This window comes from Elgaria multicarinata, chromosome 14 (assembly GCF_023053635.1).
Source record: "Elgaria multicarinata webbii isolate HBS135686 ecotype San Diego chromosome 14, rElgMul1.1.pri, whole genome shotgun sequence".
In the NCBI taxonomy this organism is placed as follows: domain Eukaryota; kingdom Metazoa; phylum Chordata; class Lepidosauria; order Squamata; family Anguidae; genus Elgaria; species Elgaria multicarinata.
In genome coordinates, this window is record NC_086184.1 from 849,577 (window position 1) to 864,356 (window position 14,780).

General features: G+C 55.1%; 2 protein-coding genes across 6 annotated transcripts in view; one reads left to right on the plus strand and one right to left on the minus strand.

Annotated features, from left to right (window-relative positions):
- The first annotated feature begins 357 nt into the window (after positions 1–357).
- Positions 358–8,934, plus strand: NQO1 (NAD(P)H quinone dehydrogenase 1). Of its 3 annotated transcripts, none has more exons than XM_063141461.1 (7): positions 358–398; positions 1,298–1,462; positions 1,556–1,686; positions 2,888–3,001; positions 3,439–3,540; positions 4,047–4,367; positions 8,917–8,934. In XM_063141461.1, exons 1-6 carry the CDS (start codon positions 392–394, stop codon positions 4,356–4,358), a joined length of 831 nt encoding a protein of 276 aa, XP_062997531.1. In that variant the 5' UTR covers positions 358–391; the 3' UTR covers positions 4,359–4,367; positions 8,917–8,934. The 3 variants fall into 3 exon arrangements, with proteins under 3 accessions (XP_062997531.1, XP_062997530.1, XP_062997529.1); XM_063141460.1 differs by lacking the exon at positions 8,917–8,934 and adding an exon at positions 5,191–5,796; XM_063141459.1 differs by lacking the exon at positions 8,917–8,934 and having other exon boundaries at positions 4,047–5,796.
- Positions 8,935–11,476: 2,542 nt separating this feature from the next.
- The window catches only part of NFAT5 (nuclear factor of activated T cells 5), a 46,816-nt gene continuing 43,512 nt past the window's right edge, over positions 11,477–14,780 (minus strand). For all 3 annotated transcript variants that reach the window (XM_063141449.1, XM_063141450.1, XM_063141451.1), the window contains exons 13-14: positions 14,040–14,280; positions 11,477–12,342 (exon numbers count right to left, since the gene is read on the minus strand). In XM_063141449.1, coding sequence (XP_062997519.1) covers positions 14,048–14,280 — 233 coding nt within the window. In that variant the 3' untranslated portion in view covers positions 11,477–12,342; positions 14,040–14,047. The remainder of the gene's footprint in view (positions 12,343–14,039; positions 14,281–14,780) is intronic.

The following is a 14,780-nucleotide window of genomic DNA, read 5'->3' on the forward strand; positions in this document are numbered from 1 at the left end:
CCGGCAGCCGGAGCGCCGTGGCGGGCGGGCGGGCTGGTTGGCCACCGGCCAGGGCTCCTCAGCAAGAGCCGGGGCAAAGGGCGCCCAGGCCGTCCAGGGGCCTGGGCGAAAGGCTGCCGCGGTTGGGGCTTCTTGGCCTGGGAAAGGGGCGAGTCGTGAGGCGGAGGGACGCGGCTGGGGACCGCGGGGCGCCAGGCGACGTGTCCCGCTCTGGCTCGAGCCCCTGTCGCCCGACGGCTCCGCACGCACCGGCCCTTGGCCCCGGGCGGCGCTTTCCGCGCCCCGATGACTCAGCGCCTCCGCCCCCGCCTCCTCCGCCCCCGCCATAAGAGCCGCGGCCGGCCGCGCCCCGCGCATTGGAGAGCCGCCGCCGCCGAGCTCCCGCGTCGCCATGGCTGGTAAGCCGCCGCCGCCGCCGCTGCGGCCGAGCTGGGCCCCTGCCGGGCGGGGCGCCTCCTCCTGCCCTTCGGGGCGGAGACCCCGGCGCGGCGCGGCGCCCCCTCCCCACGCACTGAGGGAGCCCCCCCCCCCGTCTCCCCGGGCTGAGCCGCGGCCGGAGAGAAGCCCCGGGGAGGAGGCGGCGGCCTGGGAAGCGATGAGAAACGGGGCAAGAGCGGCCGGGGCGAGCCCAGAGCTCGGGGAGGCGGCTGGGCAGGCGGCGGCCGAGCAGCTCCAGGCGCCGCGTGAGACAGGCGGGCTGCTCGGCGGTGTGGCAGGCTCGGCCTCGGGGGCTTCTCCTGGCCTGGCGGGGCTTGGGCCGAGGCCCGCGGGCCACTTGGCAGCAGGGATGCTGGAGCTGCTGCTGCTGGCCGCCGCCGCCGCTTGCAGTGCAGGGCCTGCGATTCAAGGGGGTGGGCTGGATGATCTCCGAGGCGCCTTTCACCGGTGCACCTGCCTGTGGGCACAGGGCCGCTTGCCTGAGGGAATGCAAGCCCCTAGCGGTGTGGGTGTTGGATGCGAGCGCTCACCTTTCCCCCCTGGCTGCGCCCTCCTCCTTTCCCCCTGGGCTCATCCTGCCTCTGCTGCCCCACCAGCAGCCGCTGACCTCCCCAGGGTCGCTCCCCTGGAAGGCAGCGCCAAGGGAAGGACACACGGAGCCAGGCCCTCGGTTCGTACTGGGTGTGCAGCCCCAGGGCTGCCGGGGAGGCGTTTGTGGGACACCTTTTGCCTCCGGTGCCCACGTGACTCCCCTGGCTTTGGTCTTCTGCACCTGAACCTGGTGGGAGGCCCTTTCCCCTGCTCTGCCCCAGACGAACCCACCATCTTGGCCCGACCCGGCCCCTGCCCCTCTTTGCAGCCAAGAAGGCCCTGATTGTGCTGGCCCACGCCGAGCGGACGTCCTTCAACTACGCCATGAAAGAGGCGGCCGTGGAGGCTCTGCGGAAGGCTGGCTGGAGCGTCGCTGTCTCCGACCTCTATGCCATGAAGTTCAACCCGGTCCTTTCTCGGGAGGACGTCACTGGTACGGAGCTCCTCTGTGCCCCCCTGCCCCTCCCCCTGGCTCAGAGGTGCCCCGTCACCTGCAGACGCCCACCACTCTCTCTGTCTGCCTCAGGCAAGCCAAAGGACCCCCAGAACTTCAGCTATCCGGCAGAGACAGCGCTGGCCTGGAAGGAAGGCCGCCTGAGCAGGGACATTGTGGAGGAGCAGCAGAAGCTGCAGGCCGCGGATCTCGTCATCTTCCAGGTGCCCCCCCCCTCCCCAGGAAGCAGCACTATCAGGTTCCTGCAGGCTCCCCAATAGTGCTGATGGCCAGGCAAAGAGGGGCCGGAGGGCAGAGGATCGCTTGGCCGCTCTATCACAACCCCCAGTTGCCTTCTCGAGTTCCCGCTGCCCTCTCTCAGAGCCCACGTGGGGTTTTGCCGTTTTAGCATCAAACCCAAAGCAAACAGACTAATCAGTGTGATGTGGCTGCAAAAAAGGCAAATGCCATTTAAGTTGCCTCAATAGAAGCATCGTTTTCAAAAGCACAGGAACGAATAGTTCCACTTGGCTCTGTGCTAGTCGGACCACCCCCTGAGAGTCCTTCATACTCTAAGAAGGAGTTCAGAGAAGGGCTGCCCAAAGGTGATCAGGGGGACTGGAAGCCAAGCGCTATGAAGAAAGGTTGAAGGAACCAGGTGTGTTTAGCCTTGAGAAGAGAAGACGGAGGTGGTGGTAGTGTATGAGAGCCCTTTCGAAGTACCTTCAGAGTTGTGACACAGAAGAGGGCTGCAAGCTGTTCTCCATCATCCAGGACTGTAGGACACAAAATAACAGGCTTAAGTTACAGGAAGGCAGATTTTGGTTGAATATCAAGAAAAACCTGCTCACGGTCAATCAGAGCCGTCGTACAATGAAGCCCACTGCAGGGGTGGGGTGGGGGTTGGGGGTCCCCCTGTCCCTGCAGCTCTCCAAGCAGAGACCGGGCAGGCGTCCATCAGGGATGCTTTGAACTGGATCCCTGCACTGCGCAGGGATTGGGATCCGATGGCCCCTTCCAACTCTAGGATTCAGTATATTTTGCTGTCAAATTTCAATTAGATGTTTAGGTCCCGTGGCTGGTTGGAGCAGAAATTCTGGAGAGGCAAGATAAAATGTAGGAAGCCCTGAGTGTGGGGCAAGGGGGAATTGCAGACCCTGGCCTCGGCCAAATGCAGAATCCTTGCTGGGCCGAGCCCCTCAGGCCTGATGCTGGGGCGATTTCCCTTGCCTTTGCTCTAGCTGCCGTTGGGATGGAGAAGTGGGGCTCACCTCTCTGTCCCACAGAAATGAGAGAGGTGGCAAGTGGGTGTGCCTGGAGGGGAGAGGAGGGCAGGGGGCAGGGGGCAGGATCCCCGCCAGATGAGTGTCACTTGTGCAATGAAACGGGTGGGTGGAAAGACCCAGTGTTCTGCTTCTGTTCCAGTTCCCCCTCCAGTGGTTTGGCTTACCGGCCATCTTGAAAGGGTGGTTTGACCGGATCCTCACGAGCGGCTTTTCGTACTCCTACAGTGCCATGTATGACCAGGGGCCCTTCCAGGTAGGTCTGCCATGCAGGGGAGGGGGGAGGAAGGCGACGACTCGTGTGGTCACAGTGGTGGGTGACGCGTGTCTCCCTGCATCTGGACTGGCAGTGATGCTGCTTCCTCCCCTTGGTTCTCTGCTGCTGCTGCTGCCAGCATCTTCTGCACTGGTGGCCTGCTGACCACCTCTTAGGCCTGCTTTCTCCATGCTGCCTGGGGAATGCTGGGAGTTGCAGTCCAGCATACCTGGAGGGCAGCAGGTTGAGTGAAGGCTGTCTTCGGTGGCATCAGAGGACTCAGAGATGATTCTGAGTCCCCCCTGTCCCTTGGCCTCGGCAGTGGGGGGTGGGGCAGGTTAAGCAGGGCCCAAAGAACAGGGGCTTGCTGGAGGCCAGGGGCAAAGTGCCCATCGCAGCCACTGCATGGGGCATGACTAAGGTTTGCTTCCCTATAGAAAAAGAAGGCTGTGCTGTCCTTCACCACTGGCGGGACAGGCTCCATGTACACTCCGGAAGGCGTCAACGGAGACATCAACATTATTCTCTGGCCAATACAGGTAAGAAAGCCGCAGTAAGAGTTCATAGAATCATAGAATAGCAGAGTTGGAAGGGGCCTACAAGGCCATCTAGTCCAACCCCCTGCTCAGTGCAGGAATCCACCTTTCAAAGGAAGCCTTTGAAAGGCTTCCTTTCAAACAAACAAGCAAAGCGTCTGGTTTGCATAGAGCCCTTGCTTCAGTTGATTCTGAACATGCACAGTATGTGGAGCTCTGTGGAGCCTTAAAGCTTGCATCAGTATTCCAGTCATTAGTCGGCCCAAGTAAGTAGTGTTTCTTCTGCAGAATTTGTAGGCGAGACCTAAATCTCAAGTTTTTAAAGCCAGAGTCCTATTTCCGTGCAGATCTTGAAGGGACTCCTCTGGAGGTGGGAGTGCTTCCTCAAATGCCTCTTGGAAGTGCCGGCAGGGAGGTGCAGCTCACAGGGCCTGGGCTGCGTTGTGCGCCACTCCGGCGCTGGAGGGGACCGGCCTTGATTGGGCTTTGCAACTGTTCTCACCCCCCAGAGTGGCACGCTCCATTTCTGCGGCTTCCAAGTCTTGGAACCCCAGATTGCTTTCAGCATTGGCCACACCCCGGCGGAGGGTCGCTCCCAGATCCTGGAGGGCTGGAAGAAGAGGCTGGCGACCATCTGGGAGGAGAGGCCCCTCAGCTTCGCCCCTGCCAGCGACTTTGACCTGAGCTTTGCGGGGGGCTTTTTGCTGAAGAAAGAGGTCAAGGAGCAGCAGGAAGATCAGAAGTACGGGCTGACGGTCGGTCAGCATTTGGGGAAGCCGCTTCTGCCCGACAGTCAGGTCAAAGCCCCGCAGAAGAAGTAGCCCCTCCAGGTAGCGGCGTTGTGGGGTGGGGGACCTCTTCTAGAACGGGCAGGCAATTCAAAAGGTGCAGCACCAGTTCCTTCCTCCCGGAAATAGTTTGAGCACGCTTCTAGCCCTTCCTTTCTTAGACCCATCTCCTAAACCTGTGCCTTGTTCGAATTGCAGCCCACCCGATTGGATGAATGCAGAGGACAGGAACGCAGGGCGATCTGGACTTGTAAAGGCTTCAGGGTGAAGGGCTCTCACGGCTTTGCTAGTCATACTCCGAGGGCTTGCACAGGCGGGCCTCTTGTATCGGAGCGCCCTCCCCTTCCGACGGAGCAGCAGAGAGGCCTCTCTGCTCCCCTCCCTCTGGAGCAAGGTGAAAACCCTCACGCTGGCTTTGTCCGTTTCTCCAAACCAGGGATGGCCAACAGGTGGCCCTCCAGCTGTTGTTGGATCACAACCCCCATCAGCCCTAGCTAGCAGTCAATGATGAGGAATGATGGGACTTGCAGTCCAACATCATCTGAAGGGCCACACACTCCCCCTCCCTGCTCTGAATCTTTTCTGTTCTGCCTGTCACGTGGCCAGTTCCTGTGGTGTGGAAACCAGTTAATCTTGGGGTGCTCTGCTCCCTCCCTCCCTGTTCGTTATTTGGCCAGCCACAGTTCCACGGCTTGGTCTCTTCGTAGATTTCCTTCAACGAAAGTGGGGAATTAACTCAAGAACGCTAGCAACTGAAACATAAGAAGCCTTTCCCCCACAAATAGTAATTACGGTTATTAGGGAGTCTCCTGGTCCAGTGTTTGGAGACGGTGTACTGAATCATGCTTTTCTCTCTGTGTTTAAGGTAAAAACAAAAAACACACTCAACAACTTCTATGCCAATTGCCAGCGTTCTTGAGTTCATTTCCCTCACTATGCCAGTGTGCAACCCAGCTCTGCAAAAGTTCCAGGGGCACAAGAACATTTGGCGACAATGGGACAGCTTGCACTTTCCATGGCCTCGTGGGACCGTTCCCCCAGCCCCGTGTCCTCGAAATGTAATGGACTACTAGACCCACTTTCCCCTGCCAGCCTAGCCTTTGGCCACGCTGGGTGGGAAGGGCGGCCGTCGTAACCCGGGACATTTGGGCGGCGCCAGGCTGGGGGAGCCCGCTTACGGGTTCTCCAGGAGCTGAAACGAGCCAGGTGCCCCTCTTGTGGAGAAAGGGCACCCTCTCCAACGGAGTCTGCACTTTTCTTCCCATTTCGTAATTAACCCTCAATGTTTGGACCAGTTTAGGGCAAGACAAAAACCTCTTTGAATTTCTCTCAGGAAGTGATAACGCCCGTGGGCCTTAAGAACAGCTGGGCCCGTCTCCTTTCTACTCAGGGTTGCTGGAATGTGGTCATTAGTGCCTTTCTTTTAGGAGTCTGTGCATGTTTTACAGTAAATAAAAAGACCTTTCTATGACCTCTGGCCACTGTCTTCGTTTCACAAGCAGAATTAGGAACACCACACTGGAAAGCAGAAAGGGCCACATTGTGTGCGACAACCGTGGCCTTTTTGCAGTTTGGGCGGCAGGTGGGTCTCTCTCAAGTGCCGGCACTACTCAGAAGCGCAGGGGCGCCCACCCTGTGCATCTGTGAGGGGGTCAGCCTGCTCTGCTACCACACCCAGCTAGCAATATGGGGCCAGCTAGAGATGGTGGACGCTGCAAAGGGTCTTTACAGGATTCTCACCCCTTTGCATGAGTCAAGGGAAAGAGATCTGTGATGAGACTAGCTTGCGTAGGCCTTTCATCTAACGAACTGGAAGGGGGCAGGAAACTTTTCGTGGGCAGACAGCTCACGGGCCAAATGTCTCTCCTCACCTGGCATGTGCCTTGGGTGTAGGGTTTCTGTTCCAAGAAAACCAAGAAGGATTTTGCACGACCCCACTAAAGAAAAGGCAATCTTCTGGAGGAGGGGGAGAAGAGGGCTAGCAGAATGTGACCCACTGGTGTAAGCTCTTGCAGGCAGGCGGGCGGGTCGGTCCAGTCTAGCCAATGCTTTTGAAAAAGTCATTTTTGCAACTCCTCTCAACGGGTTAGCTGGGAGTCCTGCTTCAGCAGGCGAAACTCTGGAGCTAACCCACACTCAGGGTGGTATACGCTGGCTTCTAACCATCAGCCAGGGGACCTGGGGAGGCTGGGTCCCCCGTTTGCCAGGAATAATTTCAAGCCAAGAGCCAAAGGAGAACAATCCAGCCCAACCCTCGGCCAGAGAAGGAGCCGTTGCAGGGAGCTTGTCTCCCACTCCCTGCCAGAAAGAACCCAGTTTGCCCCTCTGCCCTCACCCAAAACGGCTGCTCACTTGTGACTCTCAGCCACAAGGGATCTCTTGGTCTCACCCCCCCTTTTTGCTACAACAGAGGGACCTGGCTGCCCCCTGGGACCAGTCACTCTTGTGTGTCATCTATGTGGAGGTGGGCTGAAAACCTTTTGGGTATGTCAGGTTTGTGGTTGATGGATAAATGTTTGCCCTGAGCAGTGATTCGTCACATGAAAGCAAGGAGTGCGCACGAAGCACAGTAGTCCCATTGAGAGGCAAAATCAGGAGTGTGTGCATGTGCGCGCACGCAGAGGAGCGGGTGCTTTGGACTCCCGTAGATGGGGAACAACATTCACAAATTACAGCCTTGGGCAGTGGTTTGCAGATGTGTGTTTCAAACCAGAGGCTTCATTGTGGGTACTGGCAACCGTGCAAGATGGGGGAGGAATTGGGCGCTGGAAAGATCAGCAGCTTTAGCCAGAGGTTAAAGTCACAGTGCCCAAATAGCATCTCAAGGCACTGTTTTTACTTGCACATGCTTTGTGGAAGGTTTATGTGGTTCTAATATCTAACATTTTCAAACTGCTTTACCCAGAGCAGAGGGCAACAGCAGCACCACTACCACCACCATCAACGTGTGAAAAGCCTGAAAAGTCTGTCAGTGTCACATTTCCTGAAGGAAAATACAAACCAAATCCAACTTGAACAATTTGAGGAGCCCAGCCCAGCTTATGATGTGTTTTTCCACATGTCCCTCAACGTTAATCAACTGACTGAGCTGGTTGGCCCTGTGGAGCAACCGCATGGGGGGCAGTGTCTGCCACCCGTAGTCGATCACTGCTGGCAGCCAGGATCCCAAGCCTGGCTCCATTTGCTTACTGTGCCGTGTTGCAAACATGAGCGGCAGCAGCAGCAGCAGCAGCAACCACTGCGCTGCCCATAAGCGGATGGGGAAACCCAGTGAGGAAGAGGCCCAAGGTCTCGGAGGGGTGTGTGTGTAGGAGGGGGGGGTCTATAAAGTGGCCTCTTCTTACAGGGTCTCCCATCTCGTTCGCAACCTTTCCATGTCGTGCAGCACCTGAGCATCCAGCTGCTGTGTGCAAAAGTTGGGAGACCCGGAGCTGCACAAGGAACTTAAATACCCCTCGTTTAAGACTCTGAAGCAGACTCCTGTGGCTTGTATTCAAGTATCTTGAGCTCAAGATGCCAGAAAGAACAAGGGCACGGTAGTTATACACTGCAAAATGAAAACTTTCAAAGTTTTATTCTTGACTGCAGCTGTGTACAGAAATATAGTTGCAAGTATACAAATGTCCCAATAGAAGCAAAATATCTCTTTTTAATATTCAACGAGTTATCACAGAATAGCTAAAAACAAATGCAAATGAGGTCCCGCCCCCCTAGTTCCCCCCCCTCCCCAATAGAATAAACTGAAAACTGGTATCAGTGCTCTGAGAAACCCACCTACACAAGCCAAGGACACACAAAACGCACAAGGGGCCATCTGAGGCTACATTCACATTGCAGGATACTGGAAGAGGCTGTTCAGCGGCTGGTCTGTCTGGTGCTGCTCGAAGCCAGGATGGCAGGAAGGCCGAGGGGACGCGGGAGGAAGAGCGAGAGGAGCAGGGCAGCGCATCGGGGGGGGGGCTTCGCGCCGGGACGAGAAGGAGGCAGAGTTCTGATGTCACGCCGTTCCCCACAGACCCATCCCTCTGTGGGGAAACCCTCTTGAGAGAGTTGGCCAGGGAGCTGCAGAGGACGCCCCGGCCTCTCAGCAGGGCCAGGGACTAGGCCTGGAGGGGAAAGTCTCCAGGAATTGTTGAGCACCTGGCATTAAAGGTGCCTGGCCCAAATGAGACCTTCATTCTGAAACAGCGGAGCTCCACGGGCAGAGGTTCAAGTACAAATGGCGACTGGCGGAGGAAACTGGCCCCAGCCGACGGCCAAGTAATTAGCCACGGGCTGAAGGCTGCAAGCAGCCCTTGTGGGGGAGCCCGAAAGACAACCCGGTGGCAGCAGCACCCAAGTGGGCAGCGGCGGTGGCGGCTGCGGAGGTGAGGAAAGGGCAGGAGGGCTCCGGGAGGGGAAGACTAGGCAGCAACACCCATCCTGGCCTGCCCAGCACTGCTCCAACCCAGGGGGCTTGAGGCTTATTGTCAGCTTGTTCAGGATGGGACCCAGAAGCACTTGGCTGTTCATGTTTGTTTGGAGAGAGTAAAAGATGAAGTGGGGGGGGGCGCACTCTTTTAAGCTCCCGTTTTCTCTTGTCCCCATAAAGGCCTTGCTGGCTCTTGAATTCCCAAGGCTGCTTCATCCAGAGCGCTTGGTGTGGAGACACGGCACCCGCGAGGAAGGAGTCGCCTCCTGCCTTTGGGGACTCTTTGGGAAGAGCGGAGGCGATCACACCCTCCTGCCCTTCCCTGATCTGACCCTCCTTGAACAGCCATGCTGGAAAGAACCAGATGCAAGGGGCAAGAGTGAACGAACGGGGGCAGGAGAAGCTCCATGCTGGGACTGAGCCATGCTGGGACTGAGAACAGAACAGAAACAAGCTGCAGCAGGAGTCTGCCACGACCAAGCAGTCCTGACCGGCCCTGCCGCTGCCGCCATCCCACCCCCGCCCTGCAAAAAGCTGTAGGGAAGATGCAGCACCAGACCTTGCCAGCGCCTGAGCAGGCCCTTGCCTTCAAAGACAGACTTTTTGTAACCAAATCACATACTCAAAATGTTGTACATTTAAATATTGACCTAAAATGGACCAAGAAAGAAAAGAAAGAAACAGACCAAAAAAAACCCATGAATGTCACCGTTTCACACTGAGCAGCAGGAGCCCTAATTACCACCCCAAGCCGGATGCCCATGTTGCACAGCTGGAGCCGTTCGGGGAGAAGTGGCCAGGTGGATCTGGGCTGGAACTTGGTTCAACAGAGGATTGGTCCCTGGTGATGAGGCACCGTCCCTTGAGGACAGCCCTGCCACAGACGTGAACCAGACACAGCCGCGCACGGGTCCACCTGCCCCTCCTCCTCCTCCTCCTCACCCGCCTTCGCACACTTCACCCCCGTCAAGGCACCGTGGCTTGAGACCAAGCGCCTCTTCCCGAAGCCAGGCAGGGCTCCTGCTCAGCTGCCAGTTCCCCGAAAGGGAAAGCCGAAGCCACCTCCCTCCTCCATCTCCCCGCCAACCATAGGAAGAGGCACACGGCAGCTCCTTCTCCCCCTCAGCGTCTTCTCAGCAAATACAAAATACCGCAGGAGAAGAATGATCAATGTAGCGACTGGCATTAGAAAACAGGGAAAGCGGGTTCCAATTGTAAATCTGTAGTGTTATTATAAATTAAAAAGCCAGCAATAAAACATTAGACATTAACCATGAGTAAAAGCTGAACGGCCCATGCTGTACGGAACCCCAACCCTGGAGAAGCCGCCTCACGGGGTTCGTCTACAAGGTCATACGGCAGGGCGAGACGGGCTGCGTCGGCAGCCCAGCCGCCTTCCTCGCAGCCGGTCAGCCCAGGGGCTGCCTGATGGGATGGCCAGAGATGAACGATGAATTATGCAAGGGGGGGAAAAGTACATGAATACTTTGTACTTCACAACCCCCTCCCCTCCCCCAGTTACTAGACACCATATTGTGGGAGAACAGACGATAAACTCACACATTTACCACAAAAATCTGTGGCAAGAAGAATATACGTGTGTGAATATGTATATATATATATTTATATATATATTATATTTATGCCAATGTACTCACTCAGTACAAATAGCAAAATAGTTTATCATTTCCTAAATACAAAATAGAGCTTTCCAAAAAAATGAAACACACATTAGATATAAACCATCCAAAACTTGAACGATTGAAAACTGTATTCAAAATTAAATGACCTAGAGCAGGTCTCTTTCTGAAAAGTTCCCTTCATATCGGCAAAATAGCCTGTACTACTGAAAACGTAACTCAAGCCTCTCGAGGAGAGACGGACAGACAGAACGAGCCACCGACTGCAAACATCAGAGACGGACTGGCAATGGACAGGACGACACGACGAGAACGGAAAGGAAACCAGGCACGGCTCTACGTAGCTCAAGGGGGCACACGGGCAAGTTAGAAAAAACACACGAGGGAGGGGCGGGGGGCGCTATAAAACCATGGACGAGTGAAATTCTTCTCTACACAAGACTAAAAATGGACACCGACGCTTACTAAAAAAACACGATCCCCAAGGCCAGCGAGAGCCACGCACGGACGCCAGCGGGCGACAGGCGCCCACGCAGCATTTCACGTGCAGGACAGGGAAACACCCCCCCAGAAGTGCAAAGGCTGTAGCAAGCACTCCCGGGGAAGCACCTGAAATGGAGCTTGTTCCCTGGTGCTGGGATTGCAGCGCTGAAACGGGTGCGAATTCATCACCGCCACCTGCGCCTTGCAAGAGGGCTGTTGCTTGCCTCAAAGGGGCTGAGGGGCCACAGAGGTGCTGCTCCAAGGGCCCACAGGGAGCTGCCGTCCCCCTCCCTGCCTCCATTTGGGATTGCGCTTAAGACTTTATTCCAGCACCAATTAGAAAAGGGGTTGGGAAACAGGACACCTCCACCATTGAGGCGGCATCCGCCAGCTTGGCTTTTCCTCCATCCCAAAGCAAGGGGCTTTCTGGCCCTCTAAAAGGCTAGTTCAGGTTTCTACAGGTGGCAGCATATTTAGAAGAGGAAAGATACAGAAAAGGGATTGAGAGGAAGGCGATTCAGCGAGGGCACTATCAAGGCAGGCCTCAAGAGGGAGTCCATTCCTCAGCCCTCTTCTGAAAGTGAAGGTTTGGCAGAGGAAGCACCCCCACCCCGGTCCCCCCCTTGAGCAACCCTATCCATTGAAGTCCAGCCCCTCAGGAAGCTGCAGCCACATTCTTGGATGTGCTCTTGCCCTTCTTCAGGCTGTGCCCTTGGGGCCACGGGAGACGCTGCCACCGCCGCTGCCTGTCTATCGTACGTGCTGCCCCCTCCCTGGGTGCTAATTCACAGTTTCCTCCATCCTATTATGAAGCCAGCAGCAGCTTCCATTCAACGCTGGGGCCCAAATCACACTGGAATGTTCACCGCTTGACAACTGCAGCACCCAGAAATGACCTGCATGCGTGGAGTTCATGACCACAGAATGAACCCTTGAGTCACTTCACATTGCCTCCAGCAACATGGAAACCACTTACATGTTCAGCTGCAAATCAAGTGACGAGCACAAATGTGTGAATCAGACACCAGCGTAACCAAACCATTTCAGGACTCAAGGTAGTCCAGTTATGTTTCACAACCTGACCAAAGAGTTGTGAAGGCCGGAAAGAGAGAGCGGGGGTGGGCGGGGGTGGGGGTGGGCAGAAGGAAAAACACAGCTCCACATTCTTCCCTCGCCTAGCTGCAATGATAACTGAGCAGCCATGCTCTGCACCCCAAAGCAGGGCTAGAGAGATGGGGGCAGCCGTCCAACCCAGGCCTGGGCAACACAAAGCAGAGGTCTTCTGCCTCTCTCAGCTTCCAGAGGTCTCTCTCCAAGGCTCTCGCTCAACAGCCGCTTTCCAGGCGTGGCACGGGCAAAGGCTGCGTTCTCCCTTGGGTTCAGGCCGTCCTTTGACAGAGGAAATTCAACTCCAATCTCCCTCCATTCCAGAGTCACAAGAGCTAAAGGGATCTTGAAAATCTGCTCGTCTACCACAGGATTTCTGAAGTTACAAGCAAAAAGAGACAAAACGAAAAGGCAAAGTTTAAGTGCAACTGAGAGCCCCAGTTCCGCTTTCCCTCAAGCCCTCTTAATTCAACAGCACCCAACAACTGGGCGTTTCCCTCCATGCTGAAGCTAGCAATGACGGCTGCTTTGCACTTGGTATCAGGGAACCTCCGTGGCTTGGCGTGCCTGTTCCCAGCATCAGCCGGGGTGGCACTGGATTGGGAGAGCCTAGTCAGTATGAACCATGCACCAGGAACCACATGATTAGACTACTACACTACGCTCTATAGGCGGCTGCCCTTGTGCCTGGTCTGGAAGCTGCAGCTAGTGCAGAATGCAGCAGCTAGGATGCCCAGGGGAGCATCTATACGCATAGGATGCCTGTGTTAAAATAGCTGCATGGGCTGGCTCATGCCATGTATGTCAAAGTTTAGTTATTGACATACAGAGCCTTAAACGATTTGGGACCAGAATACCTAACTGTTTCCCCCTATATATACCCAGCCGACCTCTGAGATCTTCTGAGGAGATTGTAGTCATCATTCTGTGGGCAATGGAAGGTGTCCTGGCAGTGGACTGTAAGAAGGCCTTCTCAGTGGTGGCACCCATCCTTTGGAACACTCCCCCTGGTGTGTCTCCACAGGCACAAACAGTGGCAAGACAAACACCTCAGGGAAACATACGTGTTCACACAAGTTTTCCCTGACCTGCGAGGGATTGTTACTGCCCTGCTTCATTGTTATAGTGTTGAAATGTTTTAATTACTTACTGTTTATCATGTATTTTAATGTGAACCACTTAGGGATTTTAATATGACAAGCAGTACAAAAGTATTATAAACAAAATAAATAAAATAACCATTGCCACCTATCAGTGTTATCCAACTGGGATGAACTCTGCGGAAGTAGACGGATGCTCTGGAACTAGAATGAAAGAGCCACCAATCTTGCTGTTACGGTTCAGGAAGTGAGCTCCCCCCTGCCCCGCCCCCGGCCAGAACTGCACCAGAGGTACAGAACTTGGGGCAGAATTCAACAACTTGCGTGCCTCAGGATGTGTGCGTTTTTAAAGCCACTTTCTAGCTCTAATGACTAAGAAGATTATCTCAAGTGGATGACACAGGAGACAGAGCAAGAGTTCCACCAATCAGCAGTAGTAGAAACAGAACTATGCAGAAGCCACTCTTGGCAAACTTGCTTGCTGTGCATAATTTATTCGGGCCAGAATATATACATGCATACACACACACACACACACACACACACACACACACACACACACACACAAACACACACACAGCCCGAAAGCCACACAGCGCTTCCGTGCTGTAGGAATCAGCCTGCCCTGGGGAACGCTTCAGAATGGCATATTTCAGCCTGAGGTTAGGTTCTAGGCCAAGAGACCCCAATCCACACCGTGATTTTTGAGCAACACCTTTCAGTGGTGATCAACCCTAGTTGCAGTGAAGCTGAAAGACACCATCTGTACGTGTGTATCATTCCACTGGACTACACAGAACAAGAGCAGACTCAAGGATCTGGCTCAAACTTTCATCTGTTCTCAAGACGGACACTACTGTTTTCATGTCAGCATGAGGACCTCTATAGGCTCCACGAATGGCAAGAACAAGAAAAGAGAGCGCATCCCTGCCTGGCTGGAGAGAAGTGCCTTGGGCTCCGATATCCAGCTCACCTGGCCAGTTAGAAGGAGCCAGCCATGTTATTGTTCCCCTGGTTCTGTAGCGACACAAGCAGGTCATCAATCTTCTTCATATTCTGATTGGTGGTCATGGCAGAAGACAGCTGAGAGCTCTCTGACATCTGCTGGGACAGGAGGGTTGTGACGGATGGCTGCGTCTCACCCTGTGGCTGGCTGATGGTGATCATCTGCTCCGACATGGAACCTGGTCCAGATGTTAAGAGCTGGCCACAGCCTGTGGAAAGAGAGAAGGTGCATTTAAAAACCAAATGACTTTTCAAAGGGCTTTCATCAGCCTTATGAAACCATCACTCAGGACAAAGTATGAATTTCCAACCTGAGTACAAGCAACTAAGTGCTTCGCACGACACGCTGGGCTCATCGGGGGCTGTTTAACCCACGATGAACCACAGAGTGTGCCATGTGCCATTCTGAATAAGCAACTTCCCATCAGGGCGATTGGGGTTGCTGTGCCATGTGAACTTGAGCACCCTGGGTTATTTGAGGGTTAAATCCTACAACAATCTGAGGCTTATGAGAGAGTTGTTTAACCTTCAAATAACACACGTGGGCCAGGTGTGCATAGCACAGCCACCCCCCAATCAGAGGTGGTATATTCAAAACATTGCCTGGCACGTGCTGCGGTTCATTGTGGATTGAACTGGGTGTGTTGTGTGAACTGAGTCAGAGGAGCCAATTCCAGTTCACATTGCACAGGTCTCTGAAACATATACA